The sequence below is a fragment of the Varanus komodoensis genome, unplaced genomic scaffold (genome assembly GCF_004798865.1).
Source record: "Varanus komodoensis strain SLA01 unplaced genomic scaffold, ASM479886v1 scaffold21, whole genome shotgun sequence".
Lineage (NCBI taxonomy): Eukaryota > Metazoa > Chordata > Lepidosauria > Squamata > Varanidae > Varanus > Varanus komodoensis.
Genome location: NW_025335589.1, coordinates 4,978,785 through 4,997,231, shown reverse-complemented (window position 1 = coordinate 4,997,231; position 18,447 = coordinate 4,978,785). Strand labels below are relative to the sequence as shown.

Genomic DNA, 18,447 nt, shown 5'->3' with positions numbered 1-18,447 from the left:
AAATAAAATCTGTCACTACCTCCATTTCTTCCCCATCTATTGGCCAGAAAGTGAGAGGACCGGATGCCATGATCTTAGTTTTCTTAATGTTGAGTTTCAAGCCAACTTTTGCACTTTCCTCCTTCACCCGCATCAAGAGGCTCTTTAGTTCCTCTTCACTTTCTGCCATGAGAGTGGTATCATCTGCATATCTGAGGTTGTTGATATTTCTCCCAGCAATCTTAATTCCAACTGGTGATTCATATAGCTCCGCCTTTCTCATGATGTGCTCTGCATATAAGTTAAATAGACAGGACGACAGTATACAGCCTTGCCAAACACCTTTCTCAATTATGAACCAATCACTGGTTCCGTGTCCAGTTCTCACTGTTGCTTCTTGACCCACATATAGGTTTCTCAAGAGAAAAATAAGGTGGTCTGGTACTCCCATCTCTTTAAGAACTTGCCACAATTTGTTGTGATCCACACAATCAAAGGCTTTAGCATAGTCAATGAAGCAGAAGTAGATGTTTTTCTGGAACTCCCTAGCTTTCTCCATGATCCAGCATATGTTGGCAATTTGATCTCTAGTTCCTCTCCCTCTTTGAAATCCTGCCTGTACTTCTGGTAGTTCTCAGTCCACATACTGCAGGAGCCTAACTTGTAGGATTTTGAGCATAACTTTGCTAGCATGTGAAATGAGTGCAATGGTGCGGTAGTTTGAACATTCTTTGGCATTGCCCTTCTTTGGGATGGGAATGTAAACTGATCTTTTCCAATCCTGTGGCCACTGTTGAGTTCTCCAAATTTGCTGGCATATTGAGTGTAGCACTTTAACTGCATCATCTTTTAGGATTTTGAATAGCTCAGCTAGAATACTGTCAGCTCCACTAGCTTCATTGTTGCTCAGACTTCCTAAGGCCCATTTGACTTCACTCCAGGATGTCTGGCTTGAGGTCAGTGACCACCCCATCATGGTTATCAGGGACGTTAAGCTCTTTCTTGTATAGTTCTTCTGTGTAATCTTAAAAACAACACAGATATTCAGTGATCAGAAGTCTTCTAGTTTAAGGCCAGAGTTATGTTGACTTAAGCTCTACAAAGCCAGGAAATTGGGACTTATAGCTGGTACTCTAATCTGTAATGAGATTGTGCAATGTGACAAATTTTGTTTGCATACACACAACAAGCAAGCATGGGTCAACTCACAGATTGATTCCTCTAGCAATACATTACATTACATCATGACAGAACAATGTGGAACATCTTAGGCACTCCATCACCCCTACCTGAATTTGGTCCTGAAAGAATGAAGAAAAAGGTGGGTGCTTGGAGGGTAAGCTGTAAGTGAGTACAGTGTGTGAAGTTGCATATCATTACACATCATGGGATACATTTGTTATACCTGAACCAGCACCCAAAGCTTTAATCCTGGTTTCCAACCAGCAGAGGTATTTTTAAATCATTAAATAGTGCATTAAGATCTTAAGCAGCTTAGATCAAAGTAGTTTTAGTTAAATAACTTGTGAATCTCAAGCTTTCATCCAGAAGTTTTTTTTTAATGGCCCTGACTTAGAAAAGTATGAAAGGTAAGATCTACATATGCAGTTGTGCATATCAGATGGTATCTCTGATCTACTGCCCCTTGGTGCAAAAGCACCATCTTCACTAGATGCTTTTAATACTCTGACAAGTTGAACATGCGCTAGGGAAAAGGGAGAAGAGATTTTGCTTATATTGTATGAATAGCAACCTTGAGCCTTTCTCAGAGCTGAAGCAGAATGTTATTTGTTTATTTAGTATAGCTATAAATAAAAAATTCCTCATGTTTCACTTTTCCCTACTTATTGCAACATGCTCTAACAGCTTTTGCAATAAAATTTAAAACTGGATTCCCCATAACGGACGCTCTTTGGTGCTATGTTATGTTATCAAAATCACTATTACATAATATAAATAATCTGTTTCATGCCAGAATAGAGCAAAAATGTATTGCTTTTTTAATGTGTTGATTTATACTTTTAGACTATCAACCCCCAATTGTTTGAGATATTTAAATTTAATAAGTGTTACAATCTCCAAAACAAAGGCATCAGGTGTTTAGCAAATAACTGGACTGAGGGACATCTCCTTAGCATTGCACATCACATGGCCTCTTCTTAACTTTTGGAGAACACCCTGAGATGTGAAAGTGCAAAATCTTAATTTCTGAAGGGATTATTAATATCCTTAATAAAATGTGCCTACATCTGCTTCAATAAAATATATTAGATGGGCTAGAGAACAGGAACATAGAGGACCAAAGTCATTCCTGTCCTGAGAACAGTCTCTCATATTGAATTAAAAGTACACGTAAAACCAAAAATTACCGGTTCTATTTTTTACCATACTATATCTGAAGTAAGCCCAATGAGTTTAATAGGAATTGCTTCCAAGTAAGAATGAGTAGAACTACTGTGACATACTCTGAAGCATTTTCTGGCAATCAGCAATTGAATTGGGTTGTTGCTTTGCTTTTTATTGAAATTTGTCATTTTAGACTGCATTTGAAAAGTACAAGCCCATTGCATTAAGTATCACTAAAGATACTGCAAGTGTAATATATTAAATGTTATAGCTGATAATAAAGTATTTTCTTAACATATAATTTAATGAATTGTCCCCAGTGGACTCATCAACTAATAGCCATTCATAAGTAGCTACCAGTTTTGATTAAAATATAATCAAAAACTATTTTGAAATTTTTACATATAAAATATTATTTTAGGATGAATCTAAAATGTATCCTCCGTCCATTAAATGTGCCATTGATTCCATTCTACCTTATAACATTTTATATTCAATTTTCTCTTATAACATTTTATATTTGCTCATGAGGCCAAAAAAACCCTCTGTAGGCATACATATTTGTCCTACACTACTGAGATATGCAAAGTTAGCAGTATGTAAAGCTAAATATATAAATAAAGTAATCATAGAAGGGATGCATCCAAACATATTCAGAACTGTAGTTTGCCTTAAACATATATAAAATGATTCCCAGCAGAAGTTACTAAGAACAATCTGCATTTGCATTGAAAGAGGGGTTTAGCACTTTCACTGGTTTAAGCAAGTTTCCACCAGCAGGTCCTGTTTTCAGATTAACCTTTATAATAGGGTGCAGGCAGAGGTACTGAGAATGTAACTTCTAAATCACAGCAAATGCTGGTTTTTCAGGGTACAGTCTAAGGGATAAATAACTGCCAAATACCTTAGGATTCCCATCTAAGCTACCTGTAACATTGGCAGTATGTTAGGATTTGTAACATTTGTACTGGACTGGACTAAGGATTATTACACTCCAGCTAAAAAATTATTTATTGACCTGCACAAGGATATTGACTGAGCTATTGAGTTTTGACACATGTTGATAGCATAGAAGTGAACTTATCCTATAATCAATGTGCTACTTGCAGCTACTGATAGAGTATATAAGGAATAAAGCCTTTCTTTGCACATCTAAGATCTCAGGCGCTATCCTCTACATTTACAGCTTAAAAGCAAGACCAGACAAACCATAAGAACAGCGAAAGCTGCCTTGTACTGACTCTGACCAAATCAGCATGCTGCATTTGAACAGCAGCAGCTCTTTGGGGTTTCAGAAAGGAGCTTTTCCTGCCCAGTCTGGAGTTGTTTGGACTTTCTGTATGCAAGGCATGTGCTCTGCCTCTGAGTTAGAGTTCCTTTCCCCAAGAAGTCCTCTTCTCAAAAGCTAATACGTATCCGGATAAACAGCACTGGAACTGATGGTCCATTCACTTTGGTTGACGCAAACACTTGCCCAAGTAAAAGTAATTTGTCATCAGCTGGGATTTGCAGCAAGATAATACATTTAAAAATAAGCATGGAAATAGAGTTGCTGTCTAGTAATTTTTTCAGTGGGCTTGATTCTTGTGTGTGTGTTAGGTGATGTTTATATTTTAGGGTCAATTTCAGTAGTGTTGAAAGTGCAATTTTAATTGATAGTTTTCAGATAGTAATGACCCTCAGAGCATTAGACAGAGTGAGGCAGTAGCAGTTGCTAGTGGATGAATAACTGCAGTTTGGTGTTGGAAGACAGCAAAAAGTGTGCCATGCATGCCATCTCTCCTGCTCTTGCCATGGCGTGATCCGTGGCTGTTCTCTTGCCACGGATTCAGCTGCCAATCCAGTTGTTCTCTAAGTACAGAATGGAAGAGGCACTACCTTGTCATTCATTTGAAGTAGTTAAACGTCTTAGGCCATCCAGTCCTGTGTGTATGTGAGGTTTTTAATTCTCTACAGGAGAAGACAGACAAACACAGAGCAGCTGATTGTCTGCATCTAAGATGATTTGAATAAAAATGTAGGTCTCTATTAGATACCCTAGGCTTTTTCTTCAGGATCACACTACAGACTTCATTTGGGTCTTGGGAGTTTCACTAGTCAGCACTCAGGATCAGATCCTTTAAGCTTTTTAATTTATTTATTCATCTGATTTTACCTTGTATTTCTACCAAGAAAAATGGCACTCAAGACAAGATATATTTTACATATATTTATTTCTACACAGAGAGACTCATATACTTAACATTCTTGATATAGTGAAACATGTATAACCATTCTTCAACAGAATTTAAAGCAGCTAACAATAACATTAACTGAACAAATGTAACAGCAATCTCAGGACATGAATGAAGTTGTTTTAATGTATACATGGCAGTCTCACGACATGAATGGAATTATTTTAATGTGGGGGGAGGGTGATTGTTTGCAAGTTAGTACCATGGTGCTCAGCAAATGTTTGGATTTTTAAAAAATAGTTTAGCGGGCTCACTCATCTTTCGACTTTATAACCATGCTTTCTGTTATGTGAATAACTGGACATGGATTGATACCAACTCATTTTCACATCAAAGGTCATCAAATGCCACCTTTTTATGACGCAGATTCATGAATGTTGACAACACATAAACGTTAAGCAAAAGGTAAATTCCACCAAATCTTAATATTAATGGCATTAGATTGTTTTGGGATCTGAGAGACATAGGATGATATTTCATCTCTGCCCATGAATTCACAGGAGCCCTTGGTGAATCTCAGGCTCTGGGTTTTCCTCCCATAAAGCATCAAATAGCATAGCCTTATGTAAAATCAGGCCATTAATCCATTTATCACAGAATTGTCTTTGCTTATGCTGATGGCAGCAGCACACCAGGATTTCCATCAGGTCTTTCCCAGCCCTCCTTGGAGAAGCCAACCTGAGACCTTTTGTATGCAAAGCCTATGGTTTATGACTCAGCTGTAGTGTGGTGGTGCTATGTGGAGATAAGAAGCTACATTAGTGGCTAAAGCTTTTATTAAAAGTACAGCATGGACTTGTACAGCTGAACTGATGCCATTGTTTTGATTTTGCTTACATTTTAGGAATCAGGAGCTTAAAGAACTCGGGGAACTTGCTCCACATTGGGATAATATGCGTAAAAGTGTTATTTCACACTGTGAGCAAATGTTGACCCTCTACCAAAATATGCTTACAGAACTTGGGAAATATACAGGTATGAAAATATCCTTGCTCAACAGCTGAAGTGATCATTTGCTGCATGCTCATTCTACATGGACCCTGTTCAGCTGACATACCTCTCAGTTAACAGAGATCAGGAGATCTTCAACATGCATTCAGCCCTCCCCCTCATCCCCTCATTGTGGGGAGAAGTAAATGACTGAACAAGGAATCCCTCTTTATTTGGATGTATGGGTAGAATCTCCCAGAGCCTGGAATATAAAGCTCAAATAAACAAATGGCCATTAATTTTTCTCTCCTAAAAATCTAGGTCCTCGTTGTATAGGTACACTCTTGGACATTAGGAGTGGCAGAAATATTGTCAGAACTGAAAGAACTAGTTATGGCTCATCCACAAGTTTTCTTGTAAGATCCTACAAGCTAAGTAGCCTTTCTTGTTCATAATTAGTACTCCTTCTTACAACTTGGGAAGATATGGCAATGCTCAGCTGTGCAGTGTTCGTCCTGCCCTACAAAAGGATTCTAAAAGCTCTTAATTTGCAGGATTGGCATTTGTTTTGTCTTACAGCCTTACTTGTTCACTTTTTCTCTTTCTGGAAAAGGAAAGTGCCTTCAATACTTTGCATTGGTGAAGCCTTTCTTGCTTCCCTCCAGGTTAGCAGTAAAGCAGATGACAATCACATGTCACATTTCCAGAATCTGCAGCCTAGCAATTGCAGGGTTCAAGAGTTCTAAGTAATCAGCATAAACATGGATCAGGCAGAAGGCAAGGCCTCAACCACCTGGGTCACAGTCAACATGCTTCTAAAGCAACACAGCAGGCATGAGGCAGCCAGAACTCATGCCAGAAATCAGTCAAAGAAGTAGTCTGGCATTAATGCACAAAAAAGAATAGCCAACATTGTTTCCAGCAACTCTCTTGGTCTGGCATGGCGGCTTTTAAGAAGATGCTGTCAGAACCACATCCAAGCCTCAGAAATTAGCTGTTAATGACTGCAGCTCAAAAGGTCCTCCTTGTGAGCAAGGCTTATGCATGTGAATATATCTTCTCTTAGGAGACCTCTGCCTTAGACCAGTCTAGGACCAATTCTGAGTTCCTGCTTTTAAATTGGCATTTTACCTGGGTGGTTTCACTGGTTCTACTTCTGAGGCAGATTCCCTGTTTTCTGCAGGTGATGCATTCATGGTATTCCCCTCAGAGGACATTTGGTCCTGGTCTTGAGAGTTGTTGGTGACAGATGATTCCTTTCAGCACCTCAAGGGCCTTCCAGTGGAGGCATGACAAAGAAAAGATCTTCCTGGCCCTGTAGAGCTTCAGGGTGGTTTTCCTTGGCATTCTTTTGGGCACCAAGCATTTTGCCAGGTTCTTAAACTACTGCAGGCAATTAAAAGTTTACTAACTGCTCTGCTTTTATTTGTTGTCAGTGGTATAATAACCAACTGATGAAAAATCTTTCTAGCCACCTTCCAGTCACTTCAGAGTTACCTTTAGGTATCGTGAGGCAGTGGTGGAAGGCTGGAGTGTGACAGCTAACATCATATACGTTTCTGTTTGCTGAGTGGTTATTCACACCAACGCATTATTCTGCACCTGTGCAGGGATGCTCATTCAGCAAATGTGTGCTTCCCCACTTCTTCATGGTCCCTAAGGGCAATGGTGGAAAGTCCCCTTGCCCCTTCCATTGCTGCATCATGGGTGACTAGTAGTTTTGCCTGCCTAACTCCCCTAAGGGTCCCTACTGAATGGTAAAAATGTTTGCAGCTACAAATGTCTGCAGCTCAAATGAGGCTCATACTTTGATTTTGCAGTTGATTGCCTAGCCCATGGATGGGATCTGTGACCCTTCATATGTTGCTGGATTGCAACTTACCTGATTCCTGACTACTGCCCATGATGGCTGGGGCTGATGAGAGTTGGTATCCAATGGTATCTGGAGGACCACAGATTTGCCATCCCAAATCTAGCGCATAAAATGTAGGCTTTGTCCAATAACTGTGCTCCAATAACACAAATTCACATGAATGCATTAGGACATTGTTAAAAGATTGCTTTCTGAAAGTTATTGTTTAAAAGGAGTCATCCATCAACCAATGAGCAGGTTTCTATCCTTTTATGATAGATTTTCCATTCTGTGCCTGGGATTCACAGTGCTTATGGGACTGACAGTCTGTTGCCAGACAGCTGTTGCAAGTTTCCCCCACTGACCCAAGAGAATAGCACTGCTTCCTCTGCAGAGTGGGTTGTGAATGCATCATCTCTATAGTCGCTGTAGACTTTTCCTCTGACATGAGGCTTTTAATTATAATCAGTGACCCAACACAACACTTTTGATGGGATGAGCATGTGAGAAGCTTAACAATTTCCCTACCCCTTCTAAGGGCTTTCCTAGGTGGAAACTTTCCCAGTATATAACTTACAAAAAGTACTTAGCAGTATGGAGTTCTGTGTTACCGTCCTTGCTTTTACTCCAGAGTCATTGCGTATAGTCTAGTTGGACTTGTACGAAATATGATCCTATATGCATTTTGGGCTTGACACATGCTGATTATGTATGCCATATGCTTGCAAAGTCCTCTGGGACCAAACCTGACAATGGCTGAATTCACACATAACAACAAGCCATGCTGGTGACTGCTTGTCATTATGTGTGAATCTGAAAAACATGATGAAGCAATGACACGTTTGGTTAACACAAGTTCCCATGGAAAAAGTATGACCTGTTCTAGGTTTGCCATGCTTCACCATTGTCATTATGTGTGACGCCAGTTACAATTTTTTTAACAGTCTCCCCATTTCCAAGAGCAAGTTCAGCAGCAAGAGCAGCTGTGGCGGCGGCAGGCTACTCTAGCTGACATTTTCTGCTGTCCTGCTCTGCCTATCAGCAGCTGAGTTGCTGCCAGCAGGATGTTGACTGGCTGTCTGCACACTCCTTGTCTCTCCTCCCAGTGTGTGCTTCGCAATGGCCAGCCACCCCATCTCGCCGCTTTGCATGTGGCTGCTGGTTAAAACAAAACAGATAAAACAAATCTAGATACATTAAATTCAATTGTACATTTAATATACTGTTTGGCTTGGAACTGTTGAGCAACTAGTGCATAAAAATGTCGTAGTTCTGCATAAAATGTTGCACACATATTATTCCTTATTGTATGATGTACTGTACTAGTCTTAATTGTTGCTTATTTAGCAGAGGCAAAGTTTTCCGTTTGTTTATTTTGGGATCTGTGTGTGTTTATCTAAGCAACGCTATAGCCTTTCTCAGCCTGGTGACCTCCTGATCTTGGACTATGTCTCCTAGAATACCCAGCTGTTCAAGACATCTGGAAGGGCACCATGTTTCAAGACTGACTTTGTATCCCAGTTGCAATCTGGGAATCCTCAGCTGATCCATGTAGTGCTGTCCAAGCCCAGACCTGCTTAGCTTGGAACAACACCACTTTGAATAGCTCCCATATGGGATGTAAGAAAGTTACAGATATTCACAACTAGGAATTATATTTGTTCTAATTAAATATGTAGGTCACAAATCCATTTCCATTCTTTTCCTTTGTGTGTGGGTTTAAAAGCTTAGAACAGGGTTTGCATCACCAAAACATATAATTAGACATTTTAAATGGTTTTTTGTAGATTTTCTGGAAAACTCATTAAATTTGTCAAGTTTACTATTTTTTTTTCTCCACCCTGCAAGCATTATAAAGCACATACACAGCCATCAGGTTTTGCAAAACTCTGCTTATATATAAGAACATTGGACAACAAATATGTAATAAAAAGAAAAAAATGTAATCATAAAATAATACAAAGCAACAAAAGATCATTTATATCTTTAAAATACTTGCACATATTGAACACCTACTGAGAATCCATAGCCACAAGTCCCTTGTGTGTATAGAAATGAGAGGATTGATTGTCAGAACCACGGACCTGTGAAAGGCAACTTTTCTGCCACCCCTGCTCCCCACAAAAAGCTGCCCGAAGGCCAGCAGATCCTCAGGGATAGAGTGAGATGGGTATGGGGAGCTGCCATGGGAAAAGGGGATCTGCAGATGTTCTACAGAGTTCCCCACATGCAAGGATGGCTGTACCAGATTTTAACTAATGCACTGTCCTCCTCCGCCATGTCGAGCATCCCTTTCTATCGTCTTTCAGAGGATCTCAGGCATCCCAGAAGAGGTTTTTCATTGTGATGCATTGAGGAGAATGGGGAAAGAAAGCCTTCTACCAAAGGAGCATGGGGTGAGGATCTTATCTAGAGGATCCAACCAAAGAAATATGTTTTTGTGGCCACATGATTGCAACCCAGAGTTTTTCTACTGATTTTATACAGGACTTTTCAAAAATGAATTTAGGAGACTGTGAAACTGTCCTGAGGTACAGGAACACACTACTTTGGGGTCCTAGTGTAGTTAGTGTGCATGTACCATAAGTGTACACACCCACATGCAGCATATACATGTAATTAAGTTAACTCTGACATCATTTCCAATATGCCATGGACAGATTTTGAGAACATCAATCACTAAATATGATGGGGCACAAATATTAATTTGCTCATGAATGAAAAGCTATTTTGTACTCTGCCTTCACAGTACTTGCTGATGGAGACAGCAAACCATTCTTTTCTTAATGCACAATAACCCATTAAAAGTAATGTAAAAACGTTGACAAAGTAGAAGTATTATCCTGGCATTTTAAGAAGGATAAGCCATCTGGCAGGCACTTGAGATAATGATTCTTTACACTTTTGCTTTCCAGGCTCTTCCTTCAAATCGAGTTGCAGTAAAGGGGAAAAGACGCTAGAATTTGTTCCAATCAATCTACATCTGCAGAGAATGCATGTGCACAGTCCTCGGTTAAAAGGTAAACTCTATTCTGTATGCAGTTTCCTGCTTAGTAATTTTATTCAGCTTCTGTTAAATAACCTCTTTTTCTCCCTGACTCATATTAGCTGCAGACCTGTAAACTATAGAAATGCACAGAAGATATTTGTTTCAACAAAAATAATCAGGATTTAATTGAATCTCTTTGCAAGTTGTGCTCCTTCTCATAACTGCCCTAAGTAAAAGTAGCTCCTGTTATTTCTTAAGGTCTGCCCAGCTTTATGCAGTGGGGAAAATATATTATGTGATGCAGCTTATATGCAGTGACTGCAAAATTCCTCACTTATTTTTGTCACCCAATAGATCTCATTTCACTGTAGCATTCTTTCCTCATAGGAAGGCTTTCTGAAATTAGCAAAATAGATGGCATTGTTTAGCAAATCAATAAGTGCATAAACATCCTGTAGAAAGGGTAGATATTTGAGTGTGGAAAACATGTTCTAAAAACTGCCCATTCTGAAGCGTAGAATCATTAACTTTGAACAGCCCTGTTCCAAAATCCACATGTTGATCATGGACATCTGCAGGACAGAAGCTTCTCCTCCAGGGGGTAGAATTCTACAAGGTCTGTGTTCTTGCCTCAGCAGAGTCTCATTTATGTAGAACACACACATAGGCTCTAGTTCTATAGTTGTCCATTCAATGCAAGGGTCTTGAGGAGGTCACATATAGCCAGGCCTCCATATTCACAGGAGTTAGCGGTGCAGGGCCCACAGGAAAGTGGAAAAACCATGAATGTCTCTAGCGCCCCCCACCCCAACTCACCAGTGCCTCCTCTGTGCACCAAGGAAAGTCTGGAGGGATTTCCCTCTAGATGGGTGGGACAGAAAGACATGCTTTGGACATGCTTCTTCTCCCCGCCCCTTCCTCTTCCTCTCTCTCTCTATGGGGAAGGTTATTTTCCAGAGTGACTTTTAAAATCAACAGGCTTTATGGAAGTTTGTTCATAAGGATGGATTGTTCATAACTTGGGCATTCATAAGTCAGGGACTGCCTATATTCAGAGCTACCTGATATTATGGTCTAAATGCTTCCATGTTAACATTTTAAATTATTGTCTGGTTGCAGCAGCCCTGTAAATATCCACTGAATATTAAAATCCACTTAAATCTGTTAACAAAATAATAATAAGGAATGTTCTTATAAACTGAGGCATTCATGCTCAATGATATCATTTTATGGATAAAGCCAGCATTTCCTCATCCCGTTCATGGAGAAATGCTCCATGCCATGTTCGTGGTGGTGGAAGTGCCATTGATCCCCTCCTTGTGGCCTTCTAAGGTCATGATGTTCCTGCAATGGGAGGCAAAAGTGTCTAGTTTCCAGATGGATGCAAATTTCATTCCAGTTGAAAATGTTCAGAATTTGCCCCATTCTCAGCCACAAATATGTACACGGGGGCATTTACTGAGAAAAGATAGCACATTCCCAAATTTTCATTTAAAAATGCATATCCTTTGAAAAATGCACACTCTAAAATGTGCCTCTTACCTCAAAATACGCATTTTCATATTTTAGGCATTAGGGGAAGTGTGCATTTCAGAAACATGCAGGTGAAAATGCACACTTTTCCAATTAGAGGTTGCAAATAACAATGGAAAGAGTGAACTAAACTTTCAAATGGAGTTTGGAGAATATTGCCATACTCAAGCGTATCTGGTTCTCCCATTGCTAATTAGGCTAAAATACTCTCCTGCCCATCCCCACTCCCCATCCACACTCTTGATTTCTCTTCATCTATAATTCCTACCTGTTATACTGATAGGCAGCAAGCTAGTCCTGTGTTTAATTCTGAAGCCTTTAGCAGACAATGATCTATATTCCAAATCCCAAGGATGGACCCACAATAAGCAATGTGTTCATGATTACAGGAGCTTTCTGAGACTAATCAAAATATTTTACTTCTGCCTTTAAATCAAATTTTAAAGCATCGATGTTAAAACAGCTCTTTGAGTCTATTTTGAATCCCAACCATACCACTAAGATACAGTTCATTAACTCTTAATAATGTGTACAGTGTTCTGCTAACAGAAACTTTTATTACCAGAATATTTTTAAAAAGAAGCAAGGATTGTCCTTTAAATGAAATTCTGTTTAAACATGGCACCTACAAAATAAAAACAAATAAGTTATATCTGGAGAAAAATATGTACAGGTAGTCCCCAGGTTACAGACAAGTTTGATTCCTGAAAATATCCTTAAGTTGAATTCAAATATAAGTGGGATCACATGATCCAATGTGATTGTCTTGGTATGTGTATATGTAAACATTTGTCTTAGTATATCTATATATTTTACCTTTATATGCATCTAAAACACTTAAGAAACACTTCCATGTTCATTAAAACATAAACACAATACAACATCATAATAATTATAATAATACAGTAATAATAAAGTAACTACAGGTACTGGATAGAGAGAGTGAGAATCAGTATGAATATGTGTAGATATAAAGTATTGTAAAAAACCAATAAGAGAACAGTTCTTAAAGTAGTTTAGAATATTCTTTCAAATCAGTGGCTTATAGAGTTAAACTAGGTCACTATTATTCTTGCATAGATTATGACAAAATCATGTATATAAAGCATTTTGAGCCCTATAAAGTACGTATGTTGTTTTGTTGTTTCTGTTTGTTTATTTTATGAATATTTTTGAGTTACTCTGCTAATTTACAATAATCATAATAATAAAATGCCACAGTTCCAAACAAAACCAAACCTAAAACAAAACAGAGAAAATAAACAGAACTTACTTTCTTTTTATAGAATTGGGTAATACTTGCAGGCCTGGAGGGGATTGAGCCTGCCAAATTCTACTCAGACAGGTTCTCCCTCCCTCCCATTCTCTGCTATCAATTCAGCATCATTACCCAATCTGTAGTATGGGCATACTAATATCGTTCTATTTCCCCTTTAGCATTTGCCCTTGTAACTAGGCCCTCAGCTGCTACAAGGCCATTTATGATGAGAAAAAGAAAGTGGCTGTACAAACAACCCTTGAGTCCTACCTACTTCAAGAAAGTAGTGGCAATTCCCCCTCCAGCAGTGGAATCAAACCCTGATTCTCCAGCACCAGGTCCATCTCCATCATTGTTAGTTAACATTGGGCTTAATGTTATCTCATGGATTGGGAAGTCCTGAATATAAAACAGGATTTCAAGCTTTAAACAGCAAAGTAGCAGAGGAGTAGGGAGAAGACATTGGGGCACTTCTCTTTCTGCCCTTCCCTTCCCAGAAACTGTTTTGCCGTGGTTCTGCTTCATCCTTGAAGCCCTGCATGTGTCCCGAAACGAGTTGGCTTGAGCTGATGCTGTGAAACGAAAAGCCATGACTGCTGTATCTCTAGGGAACTACGTGGCTACTGAGAGATGCTTCATGTTTATACTGCATAGATCCCTAGGTATAACTATGACTATTTCTAGCTGCATTTATATCTCTAGGGAAGAACCATGAATATTTCTAGGGAACTATATGGCCATTGATGACATGTTGCCAAACATGTCATATAGTTCCCTAGAAAGATTCACAAATTTTCTTTAGAGATACTCATATAGGGGTTATGGCAGTCTGCGTGCTGGGTTGCTCATAACCCAGATATTTGGAACCCAGAGACTACCTGTATAGTCTATGACTCTTTTTGTAGTCCCTTTACATCAAAACCAGCAATCAGGTCTATGATGTGCCCCACACCTGTGGCTGAGGGCGTGGATCCTCTGTCAGTGCTAAATTCAGTTTCAGAACAGCTCTTGGGGCCACACTACATTGTTGGGGGGGGGGGGATGAAACCAAAAGGGACTGGGCCAAAGGCATAAGGGGTGAGAACTAGAGATGTATGAGGAATCCACTTTGGATGGAAAAAATCTGCTGGATTCCCTTTTTTCGGCTTCCTAAGCTCTGATCCTCTTTGCAGCAGCCTAGAGTCTGAGTTCCTGGAATGCGCACCAAGGGTTCGCTGGATGCTCACCAGAAATGAAGCCCCGTGTTCCATGCAAGCAGCATCACGACTGGCTCCCAGAAAAGGCAGCCAGCATGCCTCCTCAGTGCACCCCTTTTTCCTGTGTGCTGGTGCCAGCAGCAAGCAGGGAGGGAGGTTGGTCTCAAGGGACGGCAGCTGGGAAATATTCCTGATTGCATGTCTGGGGGTCCATGATCACTCGTGAACTTCTGGGCTCAGCTCTGTTCCTTAGAGAGGGATGAGCACTGGATGACGACTGAGGTTCACCACATCCCTAGTGAAGAGTAAAACTAAACAAAACCAAACAAAAATCCCATGACATGTTTTTGCTTAAAGTTCTTATTACTAGTAACTAAAGGCAGTTCTTTTTCATCATCAGTTATTACTTTCATTTCTATACTATCCTACAGCCAAAGCTCTCTGGCTGGTTTACAACAGTGCATAAAACAAAATAATAACATATCATACAAACAGAGCAACTTAAATTAATTTAAAATGAGTATAAAATACCTTAAAACACACTGTAAAAAGAAAATGGCACTGCAAAGGAAGAGAAATCACTCTTGGGCACCTGGGTAATCAAATAGATCTCAGCATAGAGGGCTGTCTTATTCTGGTACTGAAAAGATGACAAGTTTGGTGCCAGGCGGGCCACAGCAGGGAGCTTGTTCTAAACTTCAACATCTTAGAATGAGGAAAACTGCACAAAAGCTGGAAAACCACTGTAGGATGGGAATGATGATGGGCTAAACTGCCAAAAAGTTATATCACACCGGCTAAAGAAAGTTGCTGAAGTTTTTTTTTTTTAAACTATCGGCAGAACAGGATTAGACAAAGTAGGTGCAATTACAAGAGAATGTTTTTTGTTTGTTTCCTACCACTCATAGAAACATGACTTTGCTTAAAAAAAGAAATTGCTGCCATTTATTTAAGCTTCAGAGTCAATACCTCCTAAGTCTGTCAGTTGATTGGTGAGATCAGTTTGAGGGGAAGCTGTATCTTATCTGGGACACATCTAGGAATGCAATACTTAAATGTATTTATTACACACTGTTAAACCCTACAGTAATGCTCTAGAGTAAGAAACACATGCTTCAAAAGAAGTACTGCAACTGTTATATGCAGAGGATTCAGTACAACTATACTGCTTTGTGTACAAACCTCAGTATTTGTTTGTTCCTGTTGCAGATGTTCTTTATGATGTCATTACAGTAGGAGCTCCTGCAGCACATTTTCAGGGTTTTAAAAATGGTGGTCTTCAAAAACTATTGAATAAATTTGAGTCAGAAAGGCGAAAGTAAGTATATTAGCAGTAATTCACTATGAAATAAAACCTATTGTGCTACCTAGTTCCTTCCTATTATAAAATGTTACTGCCAAATGTTTTTGCACAGAATTTAATAACACTGTATAATGCTACAAGCAATATACAAAACAATCAGGTTGCTAAATATCAATAGAATGACCATGTCTTATTCCATTGAAAACTTCCCTCTTTTTTAACCCACTTGTGTGTTGTTGGGTGGGGAGGTCACTATTGGAGGAATAGTATAGATGGAGGAAGGCTTAACTGTTATGGAGCATTCTGTGCCATGGCAGGTAATTCGGGGCTAAGAATATGGTTTGCTAGAACCGAGGTTGACTGGGGAAAGCCATAGGTGCTCTGTGCACTCAAAAAGGTGAGCAAATTACTTGCAGGGAGCATTACTTTGGTGGCAGTTGTTGTGCTCCATGCACAAACCTACAATTGTTTATTACCTGTAGTATACAGGCAGATATGTAAAAGTTTGCATAAGCAAACATTGCCATGCACCAGTCACAAGATTTAGTTCAGACACTGAATCAGCAATTCAGAAAATAGATTAAGCCGGACTGTTTTGGAAGCTACCTGTGGTGCATTCACACAACTAAGTGTAATGTGCCAATTGTGACCTGAGTGCATAGTTATCCATGCTGTAGGCACATCATGTTTAGACCACAGCTATGAGATCTATATGGTACTTTCTTTGAAGCAAGTCTGGAAGCTTCAATTGGTACCAAAGCTACCAAAGCAGAGTGCAACAGCTCAAAACAATGAAAACATCAACATCATCAAAACACACAAAAAAACCCTTTAAAAACAATACCATTCAAAATAATTCAGAGCACCATTTGCAATATCTGAACATAGATGATTTATTATTGATTACCTTGTAATACAAGGTGGTGCACACCATTGGAAGTGCCAAGTTTTGATAGAAAGCTGAGGTGCCGCTGAAATTATTAATTTTCAAACTCAATCTTGGGGCAATTTCAACAAGTACCATATTAGTCTTGAGTATGTAATAGAACAGGGAAAACAGACCCATGCTTCCAGTTAGGTGTCTGCTAGCATTTACACTCAAAATGCATTGGGCAGCTATTCCATATTTTTTCCTTAACAGAATTTTTTTCTGGTAGGAGAAAAGATGGAGGAAGTAAAGATGTCAAAGAAAAGCATTGCTGTCCGTGAATGAGGCAGTGCAGTTACACAGCTGAGCCTTATGTGGAAGCATCAAGTGACAACATATGCAGGAATTAGAATTTCATAAATTTGTGAAGCTCTATTAACACCAGTAAGAATAATATCAGCAAGGAATTGGAAAATAAAAAGTGATTATCAAATAGTTGACCGATATAAAGAAGTCTGGAATATAGCTATCAATGATAAGTTAACTTGCGATATTAAATGGAAAAAAGGTTTGATAAACAAAAATAATGTTGAACATATTTGTAGACTGTTTATTGAATGTGTCTTAATAAAAGGAAAGGGGTGTGAACAATAATCAGAGTCACTGCAGTTCTGGAAGGGAAGTGGGAGGGGGGCAACCTGAATGAACAAATGATCTTACATTAATTAACACAATTTGTTGGTCCTGGTGGTGGGAGCACTGCTATTATACTGCTTAATTATGTTTAATTAGTAATTGTTTAGTCATGGTTTATTAGTAGTTTTAAATTTTTAAAATAAACAAAAATAAGAAAGAAATTGAAAACAATAAATCTGTGCAGTTCTAAATTTTTCACTCTTGACTCTAGTTCTCTTTGATTTCCTTTTAAACTTCTCCCATTGGTCAAATAGTGTGAGGGAGACTTAGAATAAGACCATTTCCTGAGTTTTCTTTTAAAAATCTATGCTACTATTGACTTTACAAGGTTTTTTTTTTACTATTGGGGCAGGGGGTGGCAGGCAAAACAGCTCTGAAAGGAAAATGGACACAATATTCTGCTTGAAACACTGCACCAAGCCGAGATGGTTCCAACAGCATCTTGGGCTCTAAAAGCAGCAAATCATTTCATTGTGGCCATAACAACATTATCTTTACAAGTTTGTGTTTATCTAGCAACCCAAAGATGTTTTGAGGCTACTTAGCATTTTCCTCAGTTAACTTTCACAATTTAAATATGTCTGTTTTACATTGGGAGTACCTCTCTGAGTCCTGGATTGATGGAAGAATCAACACCTTGAGAATACCAGGCAGAATATAATGTAAATAGATTAAAAAGTGGCAGCTGTTCCCTGTACACTAACTGAACCGGAATTCTAAAGAGAAACAGGAGATTACCTTCTCTTATAATCTGGGGAGGTCTCTCAAACCCGTTAGACACTGGTGCAATACCAGATGTTCAGTTTAAAAATATGTGTTATGAATATTAAATATATTTGAACTTTATTCTATGATGTGCAGACGCAAATGTATTAAGTTGGGTCGGCCTTTTGACCTTGGCAAAGCAGCCGGCCTGAGTCTTCTGTGCTGCCTCTGATGGGGGAAGCAGCAACTTGAGTGCAGCTCCCCAGCTCTGCATTCTTTTCCAAGCTCAGATCTGCAAATCTAAACTGTTTTATGTGCTTCCAGATGCTATTCAGGGGCCATAAGATCGTGCCACCCATAATATACATATATATTTGTCTTCTTTTTGCCAACTTTGCCTGTGTACACTTTTTCATGTAAAGCATAGACTTCTTAACCCCTGCTGTTAATTGCTAGGTACTTAAAATATTGGACACAGGCTCATAATATAAATTCGTGCATGTATATATGTGTTCATGCGCTGCCATGTTTTGTTTTATTCTACCTGCGTTTATTGTA

At 39.1% G+C, this 18,447-nt stretch overlaps 1 protein-coding gene across 12 annotated transcripts in view; it reads left to right on the top strand.

The window, feature by feature from the left end:
• The window catches only part of INPP4B (inositol polyphosphate-4-phosphatase type II B), a 307,638-nt gene that overhangs the window by 200,574 nt on the left and 88,617 nt on the right, over positions 1–18,447 (top strand). For all 12 annotated transcript variants that reach the window (XM_044430729.1, XM_044430730.1, XM_044430724.1 and 9 more), the window contains 3 exons: positions 5,404–5,534; positions 10,257–10,361; positions 15,527–15,635. In XM_044430729.1, the coding sequence (XP_044286664.1) occupies positions 5,404–5,534; positions 10,257–10,361; positions 15,527–15,635 (345 nt within the window). The remainder of the gene's footprint in view (positions 1–5,403; positions 5,535–10,256; positions 10,362–15,526; positions 15,636–18,447) is intronic.